Genomic DNA, 20,588 nt, shown 5'->3' on the forward strand with positions numbered 1-20,588 from the left:
ATTTTTCACTATTGCTGGAGATACAATACTGAGATACCTAGAAGGGGATAAAAGCTCCTTGTGTCTCGTGGCAGAAAGGCCCTCAGCACAGGTTTTACACAATATCTAATGCACCCAGTGCACACTGAAACTCCCAACAACCACCTCTGCTCCAGCAGAGCATCCCAGCTGTAGCTGCACACCCTGGCAACACACCTCTCTCAAATGAATTCTTGATGTCGTTGACTTCCACCTGGGAGCCAGGGACTCTGAAAATGCCCTGCTGCTGAAGACCTGGAAAAGAACAACATTTCAGAATAGATTTCTGTTACTGTTACGTGGCACTTTCTAGTAAAGAACAGCAGAAACTAGGAGCCCATGCACCCAAAAGGCTCAGAGTAAGAAGGGGACAGCCTGTTAAAATTAATTTCTGCTTGTATTCTCCAATCAAAGCCCCCCAGAACAAAGTGTTGAAAGGGCTCCCATTGGCCTGGGGAGCGCATCATTTAACCTGAGTAAGCACTAACACCACCTAAATATTTGCCAGCCATCAATGCTACCTGATGGGCAATGCACTGTAATTATTACATGAGCCCATGTATCAAGGGCTGCAGGCCTCTCTAGTGTATTTCACTGCCAACTACAAGTACTTAATTTTCTTTGCAGAAAGCTTGTTGGAATTACTGGATCAACTTACCGTACAAATTGATGTAACGAATGCAGCTTTCTACTACAAGTGGAATAGCCTGTCCTGAATCCTTCATGAGAGGAAAGGAAAAAGTTAAAAGTTACTGGTTTATTGATAACAAAGCACTGGAAATGCATTAAATATCACAAAACCAGAGATGTGAAAATCAGTGCCATGGAGTTTAGTAAGAGGACAGGTAAGAAAAGGAGGCGTTACACACATCAAGCCATCAAAAAGTGCTGAGTATACTATGTGCAGTCGTCTGTGCACAAAAGAAAGCTTTCATCAAAGTGTGTGAAAGGCTGCTGCTCGCTATCTGGTTGAGATGGGGAACCGATGCAACAGGATCACAGCTACTCCATTTCAAAGGTGTAATGCTGAGCTGAAATAAAACTTGTGCTATACTATAGGCTTCCAATAACAGAACTTACAACAGTATTTCCACTTAAAAAGCCATTGTCAGCAGATACTAAAGAAACCCAAACACCAGAACACCACAGGGTATGAAATGAACTTCTGGTATCTGATCCCGTTATGAGTTTTGGCTTTTGTTTCAAAGCTGCTTCTCTCGAGGCCCCTTGTGGAAGGAGCTCAAGGAGAAATGTGAGCCGTGCCTGACTGCCTAAGTTCACATTTATTTTCCTCTGGGGCTTCGTTTGGTTGTTTTTTCCAGTAGAGTACAGTTGCATCTCTCTGGTTAATTTACTCCGTCTCGTAGACGGGCCTCCAGTAAATACCTGATTTCTTGTTCGCGCATTCCTCCTTCCTCTGAGAACACAAAATAGCAGCAGAGCGGGAGAAAAAGAAAAGATTAAGCAAGGATAAGTTCAGTTAGAGGTAAGCATCTCTTTCGGAGGCCATGAACGCTCAAATGCAATGACAGCTTAGCAAGGTCCAGCCCAAGCCTTCAGGCTGTCCACCCTCCCTCCCAAACCCCATTTGGCACACTGCACCCGAGCCTCAGCGACCTGCAGGAAAAGCCTCTTGGATTTATTCCCTCCATGACCCTGCAGCACTTCCAGAGCCTAGGGATGCTGCCAGCTCCTGCCTGGGCTGCAGGGAAAGCTCTGGGAAAGCTGCCCTGGTGTGGGGGGACCCTGTACCCCATGGGTCCCCCCAGACTCAAGAACAACCCCAGCAGCACAGCACTGTCCCTGAGGAGTCTCTGCTGGCACAGGACACCCGTCTGCTCAGATGAATTTCCACTGCAGATAATTCCTCCTCCACAGCCCAGGACAGGCTGGACTTAAAAATCAGTTTAAGGAAGGAATAATTACAAGTATTAAAGGGATTACTGGATTTGTCAGTTGGGTCTGTATATTACTTGTAACTGTGCACTGTTTATAAACACTGCCCTTAGGCTTATGGGTGCAGTAAAAGAGCCTAAGAGAATAAATCTGAGACATACAATGCTCATTAGTTTACCTAATCCAACTGTTTGTCATGACTGCTTCCTATGGTGCAGTCCTTTTTCACTAAAGCTTTCTTCAGCACAGGATTTAAATGCTGTAAGCAACTGGAACGGCATTGCCTCCTTTGGATATCTTTTCAGCAGCAAAGCAATAGCAAAGTGCTGGATTTTGGAGGATTAGCAGCTAGATAGCTGGAGGTGTCCTTTGGGACAAATCTCACATCCACATCTCTTCATTTTTCTCCTCCAATCACTCCTTCTGGGTAATTTCCTGGGACAGGCAGGGCCCCTTCCATTGGGACTGCACTGATATTAATTGAGTTCATCTGAGTTCATCCCAGCTTAAATGAAGAAAATACCCTGGCCCCTATTTATGAAGGCCTCACACTGCATGTTATCAGTGATGGTTTGGAGGAGACGACTCAGCAGCCGCTTAGGAATTGCTTTGCTCCAGCACTGGAAGCTGAGCCTGGGGCCCTGGCTGAGTGCCGGAATGGGTTGCAGTGCAAGCTGCAGTGTCACCTCTCCTGGCACATCCAGAGCTCCCATGGGAGCAGCAAACAGCTCTGCACTGACAAGGCTCTCGCCTGCCCTCACTGCCGGCTACCCCTCCTCTTGGGGCTGTGGGAAGGGGCCTTCAGACTCCCAGTAAGTACCAAGCTGTACGAGATGGCATCAGCCATCGATGAGCCATTGGCACCGAGATGAGCCAGCTGGGGTGGTCATTACTGATGTATTTTATTTAAGGATGAGGATAGCACGTCTACCCTCCCACACAGCCAGCCATATGCAGAGTATTTCAATTCACGGCTTACAACCAGGAAGCACTTTCTGGGATCTTATGAGTCATTTCATCTTCCTCAGCTACAGGGGGAAGTGACCATGAAAAATGTATGGAAAAAGGGAAGGTGGGGGTCACTGTTGATCCTCTGAGGGTGCTGGGCTGGGCAGTCCTTGCTGTCTGATCTACCTTCCCAGGATGGGTGGAAGCTGCACTGGATAATGGGGACACTCAGCCAAGAGCTCCTTGTGCTACACAGCCAGCCAGCCAGCATGGCCAACGACCACAAGGGTCCTCTCTGCTACCTTTGCCCTGTGCCTGTGAGGAACAAATGAGAGGACAGGACAGCTATGGAGAGATATTGTCACTGAGGCAAAGCTTGTGCTGGCCACATCAGCTGGGTGCAGGGCAGACCAGAGAGACCCCACCAAGGAAGTAAAGCAGCCAGCAGTTAGGACAGGAAAGCCACCATTACATTCAGAGCGTTCATAAACTCTTACTGTCAGCCAGCAAGTACCTTAATGAACGTTTCCATATTGCCGTTAAAGAGTTTATGATTATAGACTGAGAGAGGCCTAGGTCTCCTCATTTTCTGTGGCTTAGGGGGAAGACATGGGGGCCTGGGAGAAAATGGAACAAAATAAATCAACAAAACACCAACATAAATGCAATGACAGGGTGAGATCTCAAAGGTTATGACCGAGAATAAGAAATCAAACAGAAAAATCCCTCTGTGAGGACTCTACATGTGGCTCCATGCACTCTGCAGCCACTCACACTCCAGCATCTCCTGCATGGACATGGCTCCACTGAGACCAGGGGACCTGAAAAGCACTGGGCTCCACACCTCCACATCACACAGGGCTACCTGAGCACTGACTCAGCTAACTCATTTTGGAGCCAGTGCCGCCTGCAGTGGCCTGACTTCTGTGGGTCCCAAAGGCGAGGCTGAGCCCGGGTGCAGGTGGTGGGTGTTTGAACAGCAGCAGAGCTAACCTGTAGGTATCCCGGAGCACAATCAGAGCTGTTCACTGTTTCAAGTCAAGGTCAAGATTACCGCCTTTATTTAAGTAATGAAGTCAAGTTAATCTTGGTAAGAGAAGCACTTAACAGCAATAAGCCAAACTACCACCCATCCAACTACTTTTCGTTCCCATAATCTTCCAGTATTTCCATGTCAGAGAGACTGTAACTTCAGCTGCAGCCACATACAGCAATCTAACTAGCTGTTGCTGTAGGCTTCCTGCAGTCCTAGTTCCTATGGCAAAAACCAGTTGTCTCCAGAAGTCAGACAGCGACAGAGCAGTAACTCTGCAGTACCAAGAACCACAGCATGAATGAACAACGGGTGGCCAGGAACATTCTTCATGCAGAACTTACTTCATTCAAGCCAGAGAGTAATAAAGCTGCTAAACACAGCTGGTCCTAACTGTCTTTGGTACCCACAATCTGCAGCTACAATTCTCCCTCTCTGAGATGCCAAGTATCAAAACTGCTGCTCAATGCTTGTGCTAGTGCCAGGGATGACATTGTAAAGTCAAATGTAAAATGAAGGCTCTGGTGCTCAGCAGCGTTTTTAACACCTGCCTCCTACCTCCACCAGTTCAGTGCTCCCTCGGCCTGAAAAAGGACTGAGAGCAGCTGAAGAGTTCAACTGATTCCTTGATATATCCAAAATAAACCACAGCTACCCCTGGAAAACTCTAGGGTTTTCCTGTTTATTCCTAAATGGAATAGATGGCCAGAAAGAGGAAAGTGGGAACATCTCCACCTCTCTGTAGCTACCTTCTGTTTGGGATTCACAGGGATGTGAATGGGTTTTCATCTTTCTGGCAGGCATTCCTAAGACTCAAGCCACCAAACAAAAAGGTGAGCCCAGTCACCACAGATGAGCAAACCCACCAGCACCTCTGTAAGAACAGAAAAGCTAGGCGTGAGCATTAGGAAACGGCATTACCCTACCCCTAATAGCTAGTGATTGAGAGTGCTCATCAGTGCAGAACAGACCTTGAAGACCCTGTTGACTTCAGCAAGGGTAACAGACACCTACGGCTTCTGGAAATGAGGCCATGGAAATGTGTAACTCATTTTAGCACACTGATGAGGGCTGCTTTCATTAATGCTATTCACATTTTTATTTCTTCTTCTGATAATGAAGGAAGGACATTAAAACCAAACTGCCTAGATCTAGTAAAGGGAGAAAAACAGCATAAAATCTCTAGCCAATTTCTGATCTGTCCTCTACCCCCAGGCTATATTGATGCTTGTAGAAGAGAGATGATGACTGCAAATGCAAACAAAATGAGTGCTAGGAGCCTTGAAGCAAAAGTTCTCACAGAGCGAAGTCGAATGGGAATGTACGATTTACACAGAGCTACGATGCAAAGGTGACAGTTGTGATCTCGATGCTCCTATAGCTTCTAACCACTCCTCCAACTGGTAACTGAGGAGCCAAAATGACCGCTGTCCCTTCAAATGCCCACCCAACCCTCAGCGGAGCAGCCCTGTGCTGCACACTACAGCCCCGGTGCAGTTTGCTGCTGTGTAATCTCCTCTCCTGGGTGATGCCCTGGTGCAAGGCGGCCGGGCAGCCTGGTCTCTGGCTCTGTCTGGTGGGAAGGTTGTTCTGCCTACACTTACAGCACTGCCTCACACAAGAAGGAGACTGTCTCTTGTTTGTTTTCCTTTGTGAAGTAAAAGCAACTGTTGAAACACAAGCAAACAGAAGCAGCAGGGAGTTGTGCCATCATCCCTCATGTAGGAGGCTGTTATTCATTCCTGTGATTGCTTTGGCCTGCGACACCACCACCCCATGGGCACCCACTCCTGATAAACAAAGAGCAAATTCTCCCTGTGAGCTTACCCAGCCATTTGGCTATGCTTTCCCCAACCAGCTCCGCAGAGCCCTGCCGGCACACCCCAAGGTGCTCACCTCCCAGGCTGTGAACAGCCCCACCAGCCCTGCGCTTAAAAACACACCAGGGGCACGGAGGGCATCAGAATGTTGCAGCGGATGTAGCAGGGGAGCTGATCCAAATGGGACCTGGGAGCATGGTCAAGGGCAGCTCCTTGGAGCACATCAGTGCAGCAATACACTGCGCAGCCCTCACTCTCTGGCCTATGTGAGGCTGGAAAGGCCCCTCTTTGTCCTCACAGCACCTTCCTGCCCTGCTCTGCAGCCCCAGTGGGTGCCAGTGCTGACGCCACTCTCAGCCTGGCGCCAGCAGCACAGTCCCCTCCATCCGGAAGGCATCCCGCTGTCCTGCCGCCCTGTGCTGAGGCAGCCTCTTTCCTGCCTGGAAAGGCAGCCCAGGCTTTGCCATCTGCTGCAGCATTTCTGACATGGAATGTTGGGTCTTGCAGTGGGGTTTTTTTTGCTACTATGGCAAATTTTATTAAACATGGAAACAGTTGTTGTAAGAAGATAACACAGAGATTGTTTATGTTCTGGGGAGATGTTTGGAGGCTTTGCTGGCCTGCGTCTTATTGTCACAAAATTCATAGCAAGCTGTGGAGATGCTTTATGGACTGGACACAGATCAAAGTCTCCTCCCTGCTACATCCACCCCCAGCACTATCTCCTGCTGTAGAGGGATGAAAGTCTGAATACAGGCATGCTCTGCACTGCTAGGCAAGGAAGCCAGAGCTGGGCGATGCTTACAGAGACTTATCAAAGTCCTTCAAATGAACAGGGATGGTAGGGAGCAGGTAGACACCCCTGTGTCACACTATCTGAACACGACCTAATCTCAGCTATGCTACAAAGGCACTGCACCGTGCTGACACGGCACTTCTAAGCACCTCAGAACCAGTCAGCTAGAAATTACAGTGCAGCAAAAACAAGAGCCTGTTTGTCATCACCCTAATTAATCCACTCCAGGCGATGCAGCTGAGAAGCAAGGCAGTGATGTGGGGAGCCTGGGACTGCCTGCCCTCCAGCCTGTCAGCCCAGGGCACCTCGTTAAATCTGAGCTGTATCAATAGCAAAGCAAACAACCCTTCCCACAGCCACCCTCTTCCTGCCAGGGCGAGCCCTTCCCAGCAGCAGATGAAGTGGAAGAAACCGCTCACCTGGTTGTTCCGCATTCAGCTCTTTCACCTGTAAGAAACACAAGTCTCCATCATGCCTCCACATTAGTCACCACCAAATGACTGTTAAAACACATTCACACAATCACTCACACACTCACTCCTGGTGCTGTGAGCCCTGAGTTAAAGGCTTCTGGCAAGAAGCAGCTGAACATGCCTAGGGGCCCCACAGGCTGGGGGGGATGCTGAGCTGGTTGCTATACAAGCCCCCACAAGTAAGAGACATATTAGAAATTCAAGATTCAGCCACAAGAGAGGGACGATGTCTTCAAATCCCACTGATATTAAAGGTTTATTTGCTATAGGAAGCCCATCTTGTAAATAGCAAGATGCACTGCAGGTCCTTGCATTAAGTGCTCATTTACACCAGCTGGGGATTGGCCAAGCCCAACAGGAAAGGGGCAGCCTGATATGGGCTGAAGCCCCCAGGGGGGCCCCTGAGATTATCCAACTGCCTCATGGAGGACCACTAATAGCACCTGGATGCAGCAGAGTATTCAGTTCCCCAGCTTTTCCTGTGAGATAACAGCCCATCTAATCACGATCAGGCAGAGTCTATTCTGGCTGTCAATATTCTCATTCCCTTCGTGTATTTTTAGTGCTTGGATTTCAAATAAATGGCAGCTGTCATCACTGATAAAATCTGTTCATTTTTTGAACGTATTTGTCACTCCACTGAAAAAAACTAAACTAGTTTCATGTTCTGGTTGTGCCTTTCTTCCAAGGCCAGGAAAGCTGATTTATTCTTCTTTTTAATACAACACATAAAAGGAAGCATTTGGCTGCACATGCCTCCTTCCTGCTCTCCCTTGGCACCTGCGGAAAGCAAGCTTGCAGCCAACTCCTCACTGAAAAAGCAAAGACTTCCACGCAAGTATTTTGCAAATCCAGACTTCTTCCTAATGAGAGTCAGCTCATGCTGAAACGCAGCATTTGGTATTTCTGGGTTAAATATTTGCTGAACGCCTACACGGCACATGATCCCATGGCCTGGGAGAAATGCAGGCAGTTTTCATGTGAAAATCTCCCATGGGGGCTTTTTGCACAACTCTAGAGAATTCAAATACCTGATCTTGTGCTCTTCTTCCTAAGTATGGCAGTAGTATGGCTCTTGCGTGAGAGAGCAGGATGGTGATCAAATTGACCTTCAACAGATTCATCACTTCCTGCACCAATCCACAGGAGTCTTGGCACTGTATCCAATAAACAAGCTCTTTTCTGCATCAAGATCTGTGCTCTAAGGGAACAGTTTAGATGGGTCCAATTTCTGTGCAGCGTGTGCTGCATCCCCCTTGCTGAGGTCAAAGCCTGAACTCAGACCCATGCTGGAGAAGGATGCAGAAGGGCTGACACTGACCTGCTGCCACAGGGTGATGAGGGGCTAAGGTGCTACATGGAGTTCCAAAACTCCTGGGGAAAGCAAGTGCGTTTAGTATCTACCCTTGCAGCCTGCCTTGTGTTTATATATTGTGCCGTGGCTTGGCTCACTGTTCAATGAGTGGAACATACCGCAGGATCTAACTAGAAGATGGATTTTAAGGCTAAATAAATTTGGCAGAGAAAACACGTTTGGAAAAACAGCCAAAAAAAAAAATCTATTCCTTTTTCTTTTTTTTACTTTGCAATGATGAGTCCAATTTTTGTATAATTAAAACAAGATCACAGACCATTTGTGTATTTTAATTTACATATATTCTCTCCTATTGGAGAACCGGGACACACCTCATGTCTACCTTCTTTACAGTGGAAATTATGCAATTTTTTAAACCCCTTTGAAAGAGCTGAAACCTTTTCCCAGGGATATGGTCACACATCACTACCCCAGCAGGAGCTTACCCACCTGGAGCCATTTGCTCCTGCCTCCCTCAGGAGTTACTACCCCTCTGTTGTATGAAGCCTGTTTGTGCGTACATGCTCTAAACCAAACCTGTCAAATTATCTGGGGTAGTAAAAGCCTCCTATGGAAAAAATAGTTTAAAAACAAGGATGACTTTGCAGTTCTGGTTTAGAGCAAGTCAAAAACCTATGTCTGGGGGGGGGTAAGTGGCCTATTAAATCAACAAGGCTGCTGCCAAATCTGTAACACAGAAGCACAGCATCAAGGACAAGAAAATGCACATGTTAAGGGCTGCACTAAGAGGGAAGAAGGGGGAGAGAAAGGAAAAATGCAGAGGGCTGGAGTGGGTGGGAATCTCTTTGCTGCTGAAGAAGTAACACAGCACTTTAGGACACACTAAGATTCAAACAAATCTCTGTAAGTGCACCCCCAAAGAAAGGTGGGAAAAGAGTAATATTCCAAGGAAATAATGATTTTTGCATGTCACCAGTTAAACTTAGTAGCAGCCAACCACAGAAGCCATCAGTCACTCAGGAAAACACAGATACAGCTAAGACAAAGATGACACCTGGTTTAAAACTGTCTCCTGCGGTGGGAAGGTTCCTCCCTGGACCTAACCCCGCAACTCACCTTCTCCAAGAGTCTGCTTCAGCAAGTCGTGTTTAGCCTGGAGCTTCGTGATAAGGTTACTGCCATTCAAATACTCCTTAAATTTCTGGAATTAGAAATAAAACAAACAAGGTGGGTAAAGACTCTTGGCAAAAATAGCCTGTCATTGATGTACACGTTTGCCCAGGAGGCTGCTGGAGGGGGGTTCGGCGAGGCTGACAGGCTCTAACAACCCAGACATCAGATGCGCCACAGGGCTGAGCACAGTCTAATCACTTCTCACTGCTCCAGCCACAGTCCTGATGATCTTATTAGCCTGGTCTCCTTGGTGCTGCACCTCCTGCCTGGGAATGCAAGGAGGTCCAAAGAGTTCAAAGCAAGCTTTCTTTTGTCAGGCTTCTGGGAATGGCCTGGAAAATCAAAAGAGGCTTTCCCTCTGCTGCCTTTGTGCAAACAAGTGCTGCAGAGTGAGAACTCCCACTGCATGAGACCTTCCCAGGTCAGATGCTTTACGTGCTGGGAGACACTAACTGTGCAGCACAACTTCTCATCTCATTGTGAGGCCGTTTGAGACCCAGTAACACTCAAGAGAAGTAATTTTACAGATAAGAGGAGTGAGGGAGACAGAGATGGAAAGCAAAAGAGAATGGGAAAGATCATATTCTTGCAAAAAGCATTAAAAAAAAAAATCCCAAGCACAACTCTAACAAAAATTGCAATTTTCTTCCCCCCTGAATTGGAATAATAACAATACTGTTAAGAGAAAGTAGAAGCTTTTTTATGCATACGTAATATATCACAAGATGCTATTATCTTTAGCTTATTAACCATGCTTAGATGAGGGCTAATTCTGCTGAACTAATGGCTTATTACTTATATTTCAAGCACTATAACAGAGAACCCTAGATCTGCCTCTATCCAGCACACACAGCTGCAAGACTTTGCAAAGCCAGGCCTGCCACAAAGCCTCCAATGCATGAGATGTAAATACTTCAGTTCATCCCATGGACCAAGGGCAAATTTTAGCTGTATAAGCCAGAAAAGGAAGGGCTTGACTGATGGTTCAAAACTGTAAAGGCCTCCAGGAGCAGCCACTGAGTGGTAACGCAGTGTGAGGCTGGCTGGAGTCTGCTGCCCTGCTCTGAGCCACTCCTGAGATCTGTATGTTGTCGGTCACAACTGGTTGCTCCAGTTGTTCCTTCAGAAAGAACAATGCAGACCCTAGATTGTCAGTCCCTATGCACTGCCCTGCCACTGAAAAATGCGTTCCAAACCCAAATCAGACAGAAGACAAATACTTAAAGAGACTGAACTGGTTCTTGCTCTTTACTAATGAGCACTTAAATTGTACTCAGCCCTAGCAATTAATGCTTTGTGTCCTCCATCGCATGAGATGAGACTCACTGTAAAATAGAACATTTCGGTTTCCTGCTGGTTGGCTCTCCTCTTGGCAATGTTTATTTTGCTCATGTAGGTCTCTGATGCAGCCGATTTGACTGACTCAGTGGAGCGACTATGCTGGAAGGCATCTGAAACATCAAAATCTTCCACTGTCAGCATGTCCTGCAAAGTCTGCATTGTGGCATCCAGAGTTTTTCGTACCTATCAGAAAAAGACAACAGCAGGGTTTTGAAGCAGGCTGCATAATGGGCAAAAGGCTCAATGCTGCCTACGAGGCCGAACACAGGACCCAGAGCAACTTCTTACCTCTTCATTCTCTATCTTGAGGGTGGCTAGTCGCGACTGCAGCTGGTGGTACCGCATCAGCAACTCAGTCTGCACAGGCTGCTGGGCACTGACCTGACACACCTGAGACAGGAAAGCATTCAGTGGGTCATGCACTGACCAGGCATACACATTTAAACACCTAAATGATCCCCTCCAGCACCCACAAGCTCCTCGCTGCCTCCAGGGAGGCTACATCACCCAGTTTCTCATCAACAGTGCCCTGGACCTGGGCCACCACAAAGCATTTTCTACCCAGCATTTCAAAGCTGCCCTCTGAAATCTTCCAATTACAGCAGGTAAATCAAAGCTCTGCTTTACAAATCTGTTGGGCAGTTCAGCTGAGAATCAAACCACAGGCGTCCTAATTGGTGGAAATAGAGAGCAAGAGGCAGATTGAAAGGAGGAGCCCTAATGAGCTAAGTGTCTCATTAAGAAAGGAAACATGAATAGCAGCATCTGAAGATAACACAGAGGGATAAGGAGTCAGAAATAACAGTGATGGTTATGAAGAAGAGGAAGCCAGCCCAGGCCAGGCTGTGAGGCACATCTGCAGCCCCTCAGGTGAGTACAGTACCTCATCCCCCATGTGAGGCTGGAACTCGAACTTCAGCGGAGGGCAGAAGACCTGGTTGCACATGTCCATGATGGTGTGCTTGTCGCTCCGTGCATCCAGGTTGTCCACAGCATTCTCAATGATGTCCAGGCCCTCGTGGCGGGAGGTTTCCAGGTTGTACTCTGCAGACAGGTATGTCCTGAAGGTCCGAGCGAGGCTGGCGTGGAATCCCAGATCACAGCACTGAGAAACACCAAGGAAGGGTCTGGTCACGCAAACATGCCCACCTTTATTCTGGAGGGTCGTGTGTACATTAACACCCACAAAGCACTGTATGTCCCAGAGAAACACCAGACCTGTTGCAGTGGGGCATATTTAACAGTGTACTGCAATACCATATGAAAAGGCAAGAAGGAAAGAAGACTGAAGGAGAAGAGGTACCAGAGAACAAACAGCCAGACAGTACAGTGACCCCATGCTAGACCCTCACCACACACGAGGGTTTCATACCCTCCCCTGGGAAGGACATGGGATCTTCTTAGACAGGACAGAGGAAAATAATCATCCAAAAGCACAGCTCTCCTTGGCTACTGGCTCAGCCCCGGGGCCAGTGTGACCACAGGGGCCTCACCAATGGCAAACCCTGTATCCTGCAGAGACCTCCAGGAATGAAGTGCCCAGAGAGCCTGTGCCACTGCCCATCTCCAGTGCTCTCCTCGCCTTGTGAACTCCCCTGCAAGTGCTTTTTACACAAAGAAACCTTTCCCCAAAGTTATCAAACACAGATGGACATTCAAGCAAGGCAGCCCTGAAAAACATGCCCTGCAGTATAAGCAAACCCTTATCCTCACTAGGAAGTTGCCTTCCTCTCTCACAACAGAGCAGCTTCTTCTGCATAACTGATCATTCTCATGTTCACCTTGGGGAAAAATGATAAAACTCAGAGCTAATTGCTGCCAAACTACTGTATATTAGACAAAAGCCTGTTTTTAAACTCTCTTCTCAACATAATTGAGTTTGGCATGTTAAGTATAGCAACAGCACAGGGATTTGCTGCTACAAACGCTTAATCACAGCTGAGCACAAAGTAACTCTGAGCAACCCTCCTCTCCATCCCTGATGAGAGCCCTGATACGCAGCAAACCTCCACAGGGCTGTGCTCTGACCCTCTGACCAGCCGGCTCTGCTCTGGGAGTGGGGGCAAGGACAGACACTGAAGAACCACCCAAAATCCAGAGATCAACAGATGTTGTTCTGCAGGGAAAGGCAAGACAGAGAAGATGCTGGAAGCAGGAGCACAACACATCAGCCTGAGCCACGCTCTGGGTCTGTAAGGAGAGTGTAGTGGAACAGGAGGGCTGCAGTCCAAAGCTGAAGCACATCTATTTCTGGGAGGTAAGGAAGGGCTGGAGATCCTGATAGAGGACGTAAAGTTAGATAACTATGGCTTTATCCTCTGCGAGGAGTTTCATAATGGTGTGTCCCTAGTGCTCTCCTTGCTGTCTCCTAGCACAGCACGGGTACAGCTGTGGTACACTCATGGTCTGAAGCTGCTCAGGTATCTCTGCACACACTGTGATCTGCAGAGATGTGCCCAGGCACCTCCATGGGAGAAACAGACAGCAGCCATGAGAAATACCTTCCAAGGTATGTAGCACCAAACTAACCATGGCCAGCAACATCTTATTACATGAAAACTGCCACAGGACAATTTATATGACAGAATAATAATCTGTTACAGAGATTAAAGAACGAGTAGGAAGTTCTCACTGTCTGAGCTGTAACCAAAACCACCCCAGCACAGCACGGGCAGGCCTGCAGTGAGTGGCTTCAACTCCAATATATCTGCACCAAACTGCAGCACAAAAAGCTACAGAAGAGAGAAGACAGATTGCTAGTGTAATCCCAAAGTCCCAAAATGAGACCAAGTTTTCTGCAGTAGCTCCCGTTGGGAGCTGGCATTTCAGAGGCACCTTCTCCAGCTTTACAGCATCCGCAGGCACTACTGAACCGATGCAGAAAGGCACAAAAAGTGATTCTGCATCAGAACATCAGTATTGATAAACTCAAAAAGTGAAATATGAAAACTCAGCTGGTGCCACAAGCACAAAGAAGTCATCTTGTGCTTTCTGCCAATCTGAAGAGACAATCCTCAGCTCAGATCAAGTCACAGGCAGAGCTGTATTTGGTTTAGTCTGTGCTAAAGCGGCAGTAAAACCACAGCAGGCCGATTCCTGCTCACAGATACACGACAACAGCCTGCCTATCCCCATCTAGTCTTTTAAAGCAGTGAAACCACACATCCAATAATGAGGATTTTTGCAGGAGCTATTGAATGGTCATAATCCACCACTTATCCTGCTTCTATTTAGCTTCTAATCTTGTTAGTTGAGAACAGAGGCAGTTAAGGACTGCTACAGCTCTGCCTTCATAAATCAACAAACAACACAAAAAATGAGAAATCGGCAAATTTCAATTCACCACTTGGGGCAAAACCTCATTCTAGCACCATGAGCCTCTCCCAGGAAACAATTTCAGCATGAACATCTGTATGAGCACTCTGAGGTTGCACACAGGAACCGATGAGTCGAGGCAACGCAGTACCCCAGCTGCCCTGCTGTCCTCAACTGTGTTTCAGAGCACTCCAAGAACCCTGCGGGCTCAGAGCCACATGAGATGAAAGGCGAGCTCTGTGCTTGGAGCACAAGTGTGGACCTGGCCCCCACAGCCTGTCTGAGGCTGACACCCCCATGCCAATGCTGGAGGAGATCCTGATCTCCTGCCATGACCAGTCAACTGCAGTTCTGCGCCCTGAAACCGGGATTGTGCACGTTTCCCAGTGCCTCTCATAGCCCCTTGCTGTCATTCTCCCATCCCCCTGGAAATTATTGCTGATTGACATGAAAAAAAGTACTATCAGGAGAAAATCTCTGCCACTGTTCAAGGGTGGGAATTCCCAAAGCACAAAAAAATGAGCTGTTACAAAGGAAAATCACTGAATGCCACAAAAGCCAAGAAGATGGGGCTCAGGGTGTTGCCAGATGCTTTTGAGAAAGAATTCCATGTGAAATCTTCTCTTTACTTTGATGCTGAACTCACACTGAAGCTAGGAGTTATTTGCAATGCCCGGAAATCAGTTGCTACTGAAAACCAGAGCAGGCAGTTCCCTAACATGCTACAGCCCTTGAAGTCCCTGGTGATTAACACTGTGCCGGCTGCTTCACACACTGGTGCTCAGAGAAGAAAAGACAGCGCAGGGACTTCCATGAAATTCCCAGAGAAACACACAAAGGGGAGGGCAAAAGAAAAAGAAAGAATAAAAAGACTTCAAACTCCTGCTCCCAGCTCCAGAACAAATGGCATTTTCTCACCCCTCTCATCCCTTTGATGGAAAATAAATTAGAACCACAAATAATAATCCTTAGCCCTTCTGCAGTGCCTTTCATCTGGAGAGCTCAAAGCTCTAAGTATATTAATTCATTAAGTCTGGTAACACCCCCGAAAAGGGTGGAAATATTACAGTGTTCAACTTGAGAAATGAAACAACACCCCAGAGCTCAAGCAAGCTGGTTTTGGCCAAAATATTGTGGAAGCATCCAAATATGTGTGTGTCCCACTGCTCACCCTAGAGCTGCACCAGAGATTGTGGCAGGGGCTGCAGAAGACCACTGCTGGCTGTGAACGCCAGTGCCAGTAACCCCATTTTAGACACAGGAGTGGAAACAGAGACACTAAAAGGCTCCTCACTGGTTAAATAGTTAAAAGATATTTGATGTGTCTGTCACAAACATGAAATAATGTTTTACCAGAATAACATTTGTGCTTGACAATGCTGGGTACTATGTCAGAGCCTAACTCACACCTCTATCTTCAGATCTTAGGAGGACTGTTCAAACAGAATACAAACAGGCTGTTCTCATTCATTTTTGTGTAGAACATTTATTTGCTAGGTGTTAAATATGCAGAAAACAGTCACACCTCTGCAGCCTGCAGTCACTGCACTTCCCTCAAAGCAGAACAGCATCAAAACAAACCCTGCTACAAAAGGTATTCCAGCCAAGGTATGATAAATGTTTGTGAAAAAGCATCACTGCACCACACCAAACAGGCTCTGCTATAAGATGAATCCAGACAGAAAAGGAAATTAACTACACCAGGAGAAAGCAGAAGGGGCTGAGACACATCAGCAGCCACAAGCAATTGCTCAGAGAAGATGCGAAGAAGCAAATAAATGCAAGGACTGTGTCCCTTTGATGAATATTACCCCTAATATTCATTCCCCTGCAGGTTTGATGCTGCCGTTGGGGATGCTGAAGTGCATGGCAGTGCCGAGGAGAGGAGGTGTAGTGATGCAGGCACTCACTACACTGTGCCAGCGGGTTCGAGTGTCGCTGAACTTCTCAGCATTCAAAAGTGGGTGCAGCCCTAGAAAGTGCACTTCTTAAACTACAGAGGCAATGAAAGACCCTGTCTTCTAAGCATTAGCAATTTGAGGCCCATCCAAACCTTATAAGCAGCTCCTCTGGCAAAAAGGGTACCGAGAGAACCTGAAACCAGCCTGAAGGCAGGTCCCCTCACCATGCAGAGGTGTGCTGCAGCCCAGCACCACCCAGCAAAATCTTTCCTCTGCCCACAGAATGCCAATGCTGGCATCAGCCCCCCAGACACCCTCCACATGGAGGGGCTCAGCTGCAGCTCACACTCCGGACATCAGAGCACGGAGCAGAGGTACTGTCCTGCACATCTGGCACAGCACGGGACCAAACCACCCTGGATTCCCACCATGAGTTCTGACTCACAGCAAAACCATGCCTGTATCACAACACAGTACGTAAGCTGTCATAACACATTAAACAGGGAGCTATCAGGTTTTTGGGGTCTGAGGCCAGGAATGGGGAAGCCCATGCCATAACACCGGGTGGATGCGATGTATGCTGCCAGGCAGGCTTTCTCCTACATCCAGTGATAAGTACATGTTTTTAAGGTGTTTCCTGAAGTGAGTGAACGGTCCCCCATGCACACCATGGCCTGGCTTGCAGTACTTGACAGTTGCCATAAATCTCTTCCAAAGGAACAGTCCATCAAGTTCAGTGTTTTGCCTGAGGCAGCAACCAAGGCATAAAAACTCCCGAACAACTGATTTATTTTTAGCCGAACAGGGAATGATGTGTGGGTACGGCAGGGGAAGGACAGGATCCTCCCTGACCCTTGCTGTAATCAACTCATGCCCTGAAGCATGAGATTTGATTATCTCTAATCAAAGGTTCTTTAACTGTAAGTATTACAGAGCCAAATATTACGTAGTCCTTTTTGAATTTAGCTATTGTTAATTAACTCTATGGTCCCCAGAGCAGGTTTCTTTCTGGAGGGTTTTTAACCTACACCCTCTCCCATGTGCATTTTCTGCAGGCTTTTCAACGGGGTTTTTGGTTGTTTGGTGGGTTGGATTTTGAGGATCAGGGTTTTTGTTTGTTTGGGGGGAGGTGGTGTTTTGGTTTTAAGATTAATGCATTGGTAAATAGATCTTTTAAGGACATTAAGACCTCGAGGCTATTCTTTCAAGCTACTGAGAAAAGCAGCCTGAACCATCAAGAAGAAATGCTATTCTCTAAAGGAGAGTACTGTTGCTTTTTTGTACCAGGCTAACAAGGTCTATCAGACAAAGACTGATCATAGTCTTCAGGCAGTAAAATTTACAGTCTGCATGACACTTCTAAATCATAAAACAATCAGCACAGGGGCTTAATTTAGCAAGCCAAGTCCAATGTCTGTGGTATCCATGTGAGGAACAAATTGCTACATGCAAACTTTGGCAAAAAATGTAGGTTTGCCATATTATTAAAGCCAGGACTGGCAAAATTTAAGAAATGTGTATTTGGTTCTATTCTTGCAGTTTAAAATAGTACTGTAAGAGCAGCTTAGTTATTAGAGTATGATGATTTATGGTTCCTGCTTACAAACAGGTAGCTATTATTAATAAACTTCATATAGAAAAGTAATTTAAGTTTACTAAACTGGAGTACTGGTAGATGAAAAAATTATGTCAAATTTTGTATCAGATTCTATGAAATTCCTGAAAGGAAATCAAGTAAATAAATGCAGCTCCTTCCCCTCCTCTCCCTCATCCACAGCAGCTCTGTGTTGAAAGAAGTCATACATATCTAATCCTTTTTACTCCATTTATTCTCTTAAAACACATAAAGCATTTTAAGGTGTATGGATAGTTCTGGTTTTATCACCCATTTCCACTGACAACCTCTGCCCTGCCCAGGCAATTCACACCCCTGGACTACTGCCTGGGGCTCCCTGCAAGCTCAGGTGTGTTTTGTTGTCCCCACGGTTAAAGCTCAAGGGTTAGCTCTGCAACCACAGGAGCTGAGGGTTTTGTTCTTCACCACCCAGGGCAGCACAGCATCCCCTGCACGTGTAGTCATGGACAGTCACCAGCATCCACCACAGACACCCACCACAAAGCACTGGCACTCAGGTGGCTGTGTGGCACCTCTAGTTCCTCATCTCGCTGCTCTCTGCAAAGTTAGTGACAGCACCTCCTAAAAACACCTATTTTCTATTTTCCACAGCTCCCTGCAACCAGACTGACTGGCTTGGGTGCTGCGGTGGCATTCCCAAACTGCTGCCCCTGCAGGAAACCGGGTAAGAGGGACACAGCAGCCGTGTAGTAAAGAGCATCAAGCCTCTTGAGACAGTCTAATTCCTCCTGGTGGAAGCTGTTTATTCTTTTTATTGCTGCCCTGTTGACTTTATTTGAAATACCCTGAAGCCAAGTCTCCTAGCTGCAGATGCACACATGGTAAGCTGCCGTACAAGCACTCCTCCCTGGGAGAGCTCAAGTTTTGAGTTACAGATGCTGCTCTGCATGACAGTGCAGTGACGGTGATGCTTTGCATGGAGTCTCCATGATAAAACATACCTGGCTCCTGGGGCTGGCAGGAGCCTGGTATCTGGCAGGCGGCCCAGTCAAAGGACAGTGTGGGAGGAACCTCTGTGCCTTTGTGGAATGAAAAGCTCTTTATGCTGGAAAAAAAATATCACTTCAAACAAGAGAGTAAATCCCCAGAAGAGACCCTCTGCTTGTACAAATCAGTATCTCTTCATTAAAGCCAGTGGCATCACGCAGAGCTGCTCAGGCCAGGGGAACATCCCTGTGCAGTCACACGGGAAAAGTGCTGCACAAAGCAAAGCTCTGCAGGCACAGACGTGCCCAGGCATTAGCTCTTGATAGAAGCAACCATGACATGAGCTGCAGGAGATGCCTAAATATAGATCCTAATAAAGAGGTCTGTGGCTTCAGCACCTTTGAGTCTCCCTCTTATCTGGCAGGCTGAACCCCACACATGGAACACAGCCGTGTGTCCGACAGCCCAGCTCAGCCAGTCCCACTGCCAAGGCTGTTGGCATGGAGCAGGAGTATGCGCCTCACCAGAGCAAGTGGCAAGTCCCAGAGTAAAACCTGAGCATCCCAGCTAGCCTGTCACCAATCACCCTACTTACCAGGTAACAGCAGCCTAACTCCTAGTCCTGCATGGTACCCAGGGCTAGCTGGAAACAAATAGTTCTTATTTACTCTGCTCTATTCCCCTTCTTCCTCATTTTTAATTTACTCCTTCTTTAAAGATATATTACACACTTACACGTATATTGTATTTTCTGGCCTCTACTCTCTTGACAGTGCTGCAAAATCTAGAGCTTTACCGTGAGGTAAGTAAAACCAACTGAAGATTTTTGGCAGAACAACTTTGACTGCTGCTTCTGTTTCATAACTTCAATAAGCATCACTTGACCATGTGAAAAATGACAATGCCATCAGCTAAGTTTCCTAGGGACCGAGCCATTTGGCAGTAACAATATTAAATTCCTCAGAATTCCCCTCCTTTACTTGCTTGCTTGTCTCAGATATGCCAAACACGCTAATCCACAGAGAAGCAAGCTGCTGGTTTAAAAGGATTTACAGGAGGCTGAACAAGTTTTGGTGGATCAGGACGTATTGACACCGACCATTACGTTTTACTCCACTAAATCTAGTGATATCTTTCATGTGACCATTTCAAAATATTTCACAGCCATTTCACACGGAACTCCAGAGGGATGGATAAGCAGCTTTATCTCCACTTCACATATGTGGTCAAAGAGATTAACTTGGTCACACAGCTAATGACAGGAATGAGAGACGAACCCAGGCGTTTTAATACAAACACAGGCTTCTTTCAAGGGAAGAGGCACAGTGCTGTACTTTAGGTCCAAGTCTAATTGGATCTGTCTCTATATTCTTCTCTTCCTCTCTGAAGGACAAAACAAAGGCCACTGGAGACGGATGGAGGGCAGACACGCTCTGTGCCACTTCACGGCTCCTCTGATCGAGTTTTACATTTCTCATTAAAACCACAGCCCCGGGAGGACTCTCCACCCTCGCCCAGCACAGCTGGGACCTCCTTTCTCGCCAGAGCGGGAGATTAGCAGAACGGCTTTGTTATAGAAGTCACTGTGCTGTGGTGACGCCGAGGGCACAAGATATGTCAAGGCTGTGCCTAATGGATGACATTGAGCCAGCTGGGATTTGGGGGAAATGGTGCTAAATTAGCTGCTCCAGCATCCTGACGGTTCAGATTTGCCTACAAATCAAGAACTGCACATGGCAATTTGTGCTTGATATGAAGGGTGTGCGTGAGCACCCATCACCCCTCCTGCATCCTGGAAAGACTGCCCGGTACATCATTAATCATCCCCCTTGGTGACACGGGATGGAGAAGCCAGGAACATTTCCATAACTGCAATACGTGGACGCTGGTGGGATCCCATTAAACATAGCCAGCCAGGTTCTGAGCTAAATCAAAACTCTTGCTCCTACCATGAAGTCCCTTCACACTCATGTCCTGCGGACACACTCCCCCTGCA

General features: G+C 47.2%; 1 protein-coding gene across 1 annotated transcript in view; it reads right to left on the minus strand.

Annotated features, from left to right (window-relative positions):
- Positions 1-20,588, minus strand: part of LOC104403079 (SLIT-ROBO Rho GTPase-activating protein 3-like) — a 56,273-nt gene that overhangs the window by 8,932 nt on the left and 26,753 nt on the right. The window contains 8 exon segments of the mRNA XM_010011113.1: positions 196-273; positions 677-737; positions 3,377-3,479; positions 6,931-6,958; positions 9,416-9,500; positions 10,799-10,996; positions 11,102-11,203; positions 11,697-11,918. Of these exon segments, the coding sequence (XP_010009415.1) occupies positions 196-273; positions 677-737; positions 3,377-3,479; positions 6,931-6,958; positions 9,416-9,500; positions 10,799-10,996; positions 11,102-11,203; positions 11,697-11,918 (877 nt within the window).

The sequence above is a fragment of the Nestor notabilis genome, unplaced genomic scaffold (genome assembly GCF_000696875.1).
Source record: "Nestor notabilis isolate BGI_N333 unplaced genomic scaffold, ASM69687v1 scaffold5233, whole genome shotgun sequence".
Classification (NCBI taxonomy): domain Eukaryota; kingdom Metazoa; phylum Chordata; class Aves; order Psittaciformes; family Psittacidae; genus Nestor; species Nestor notabilis.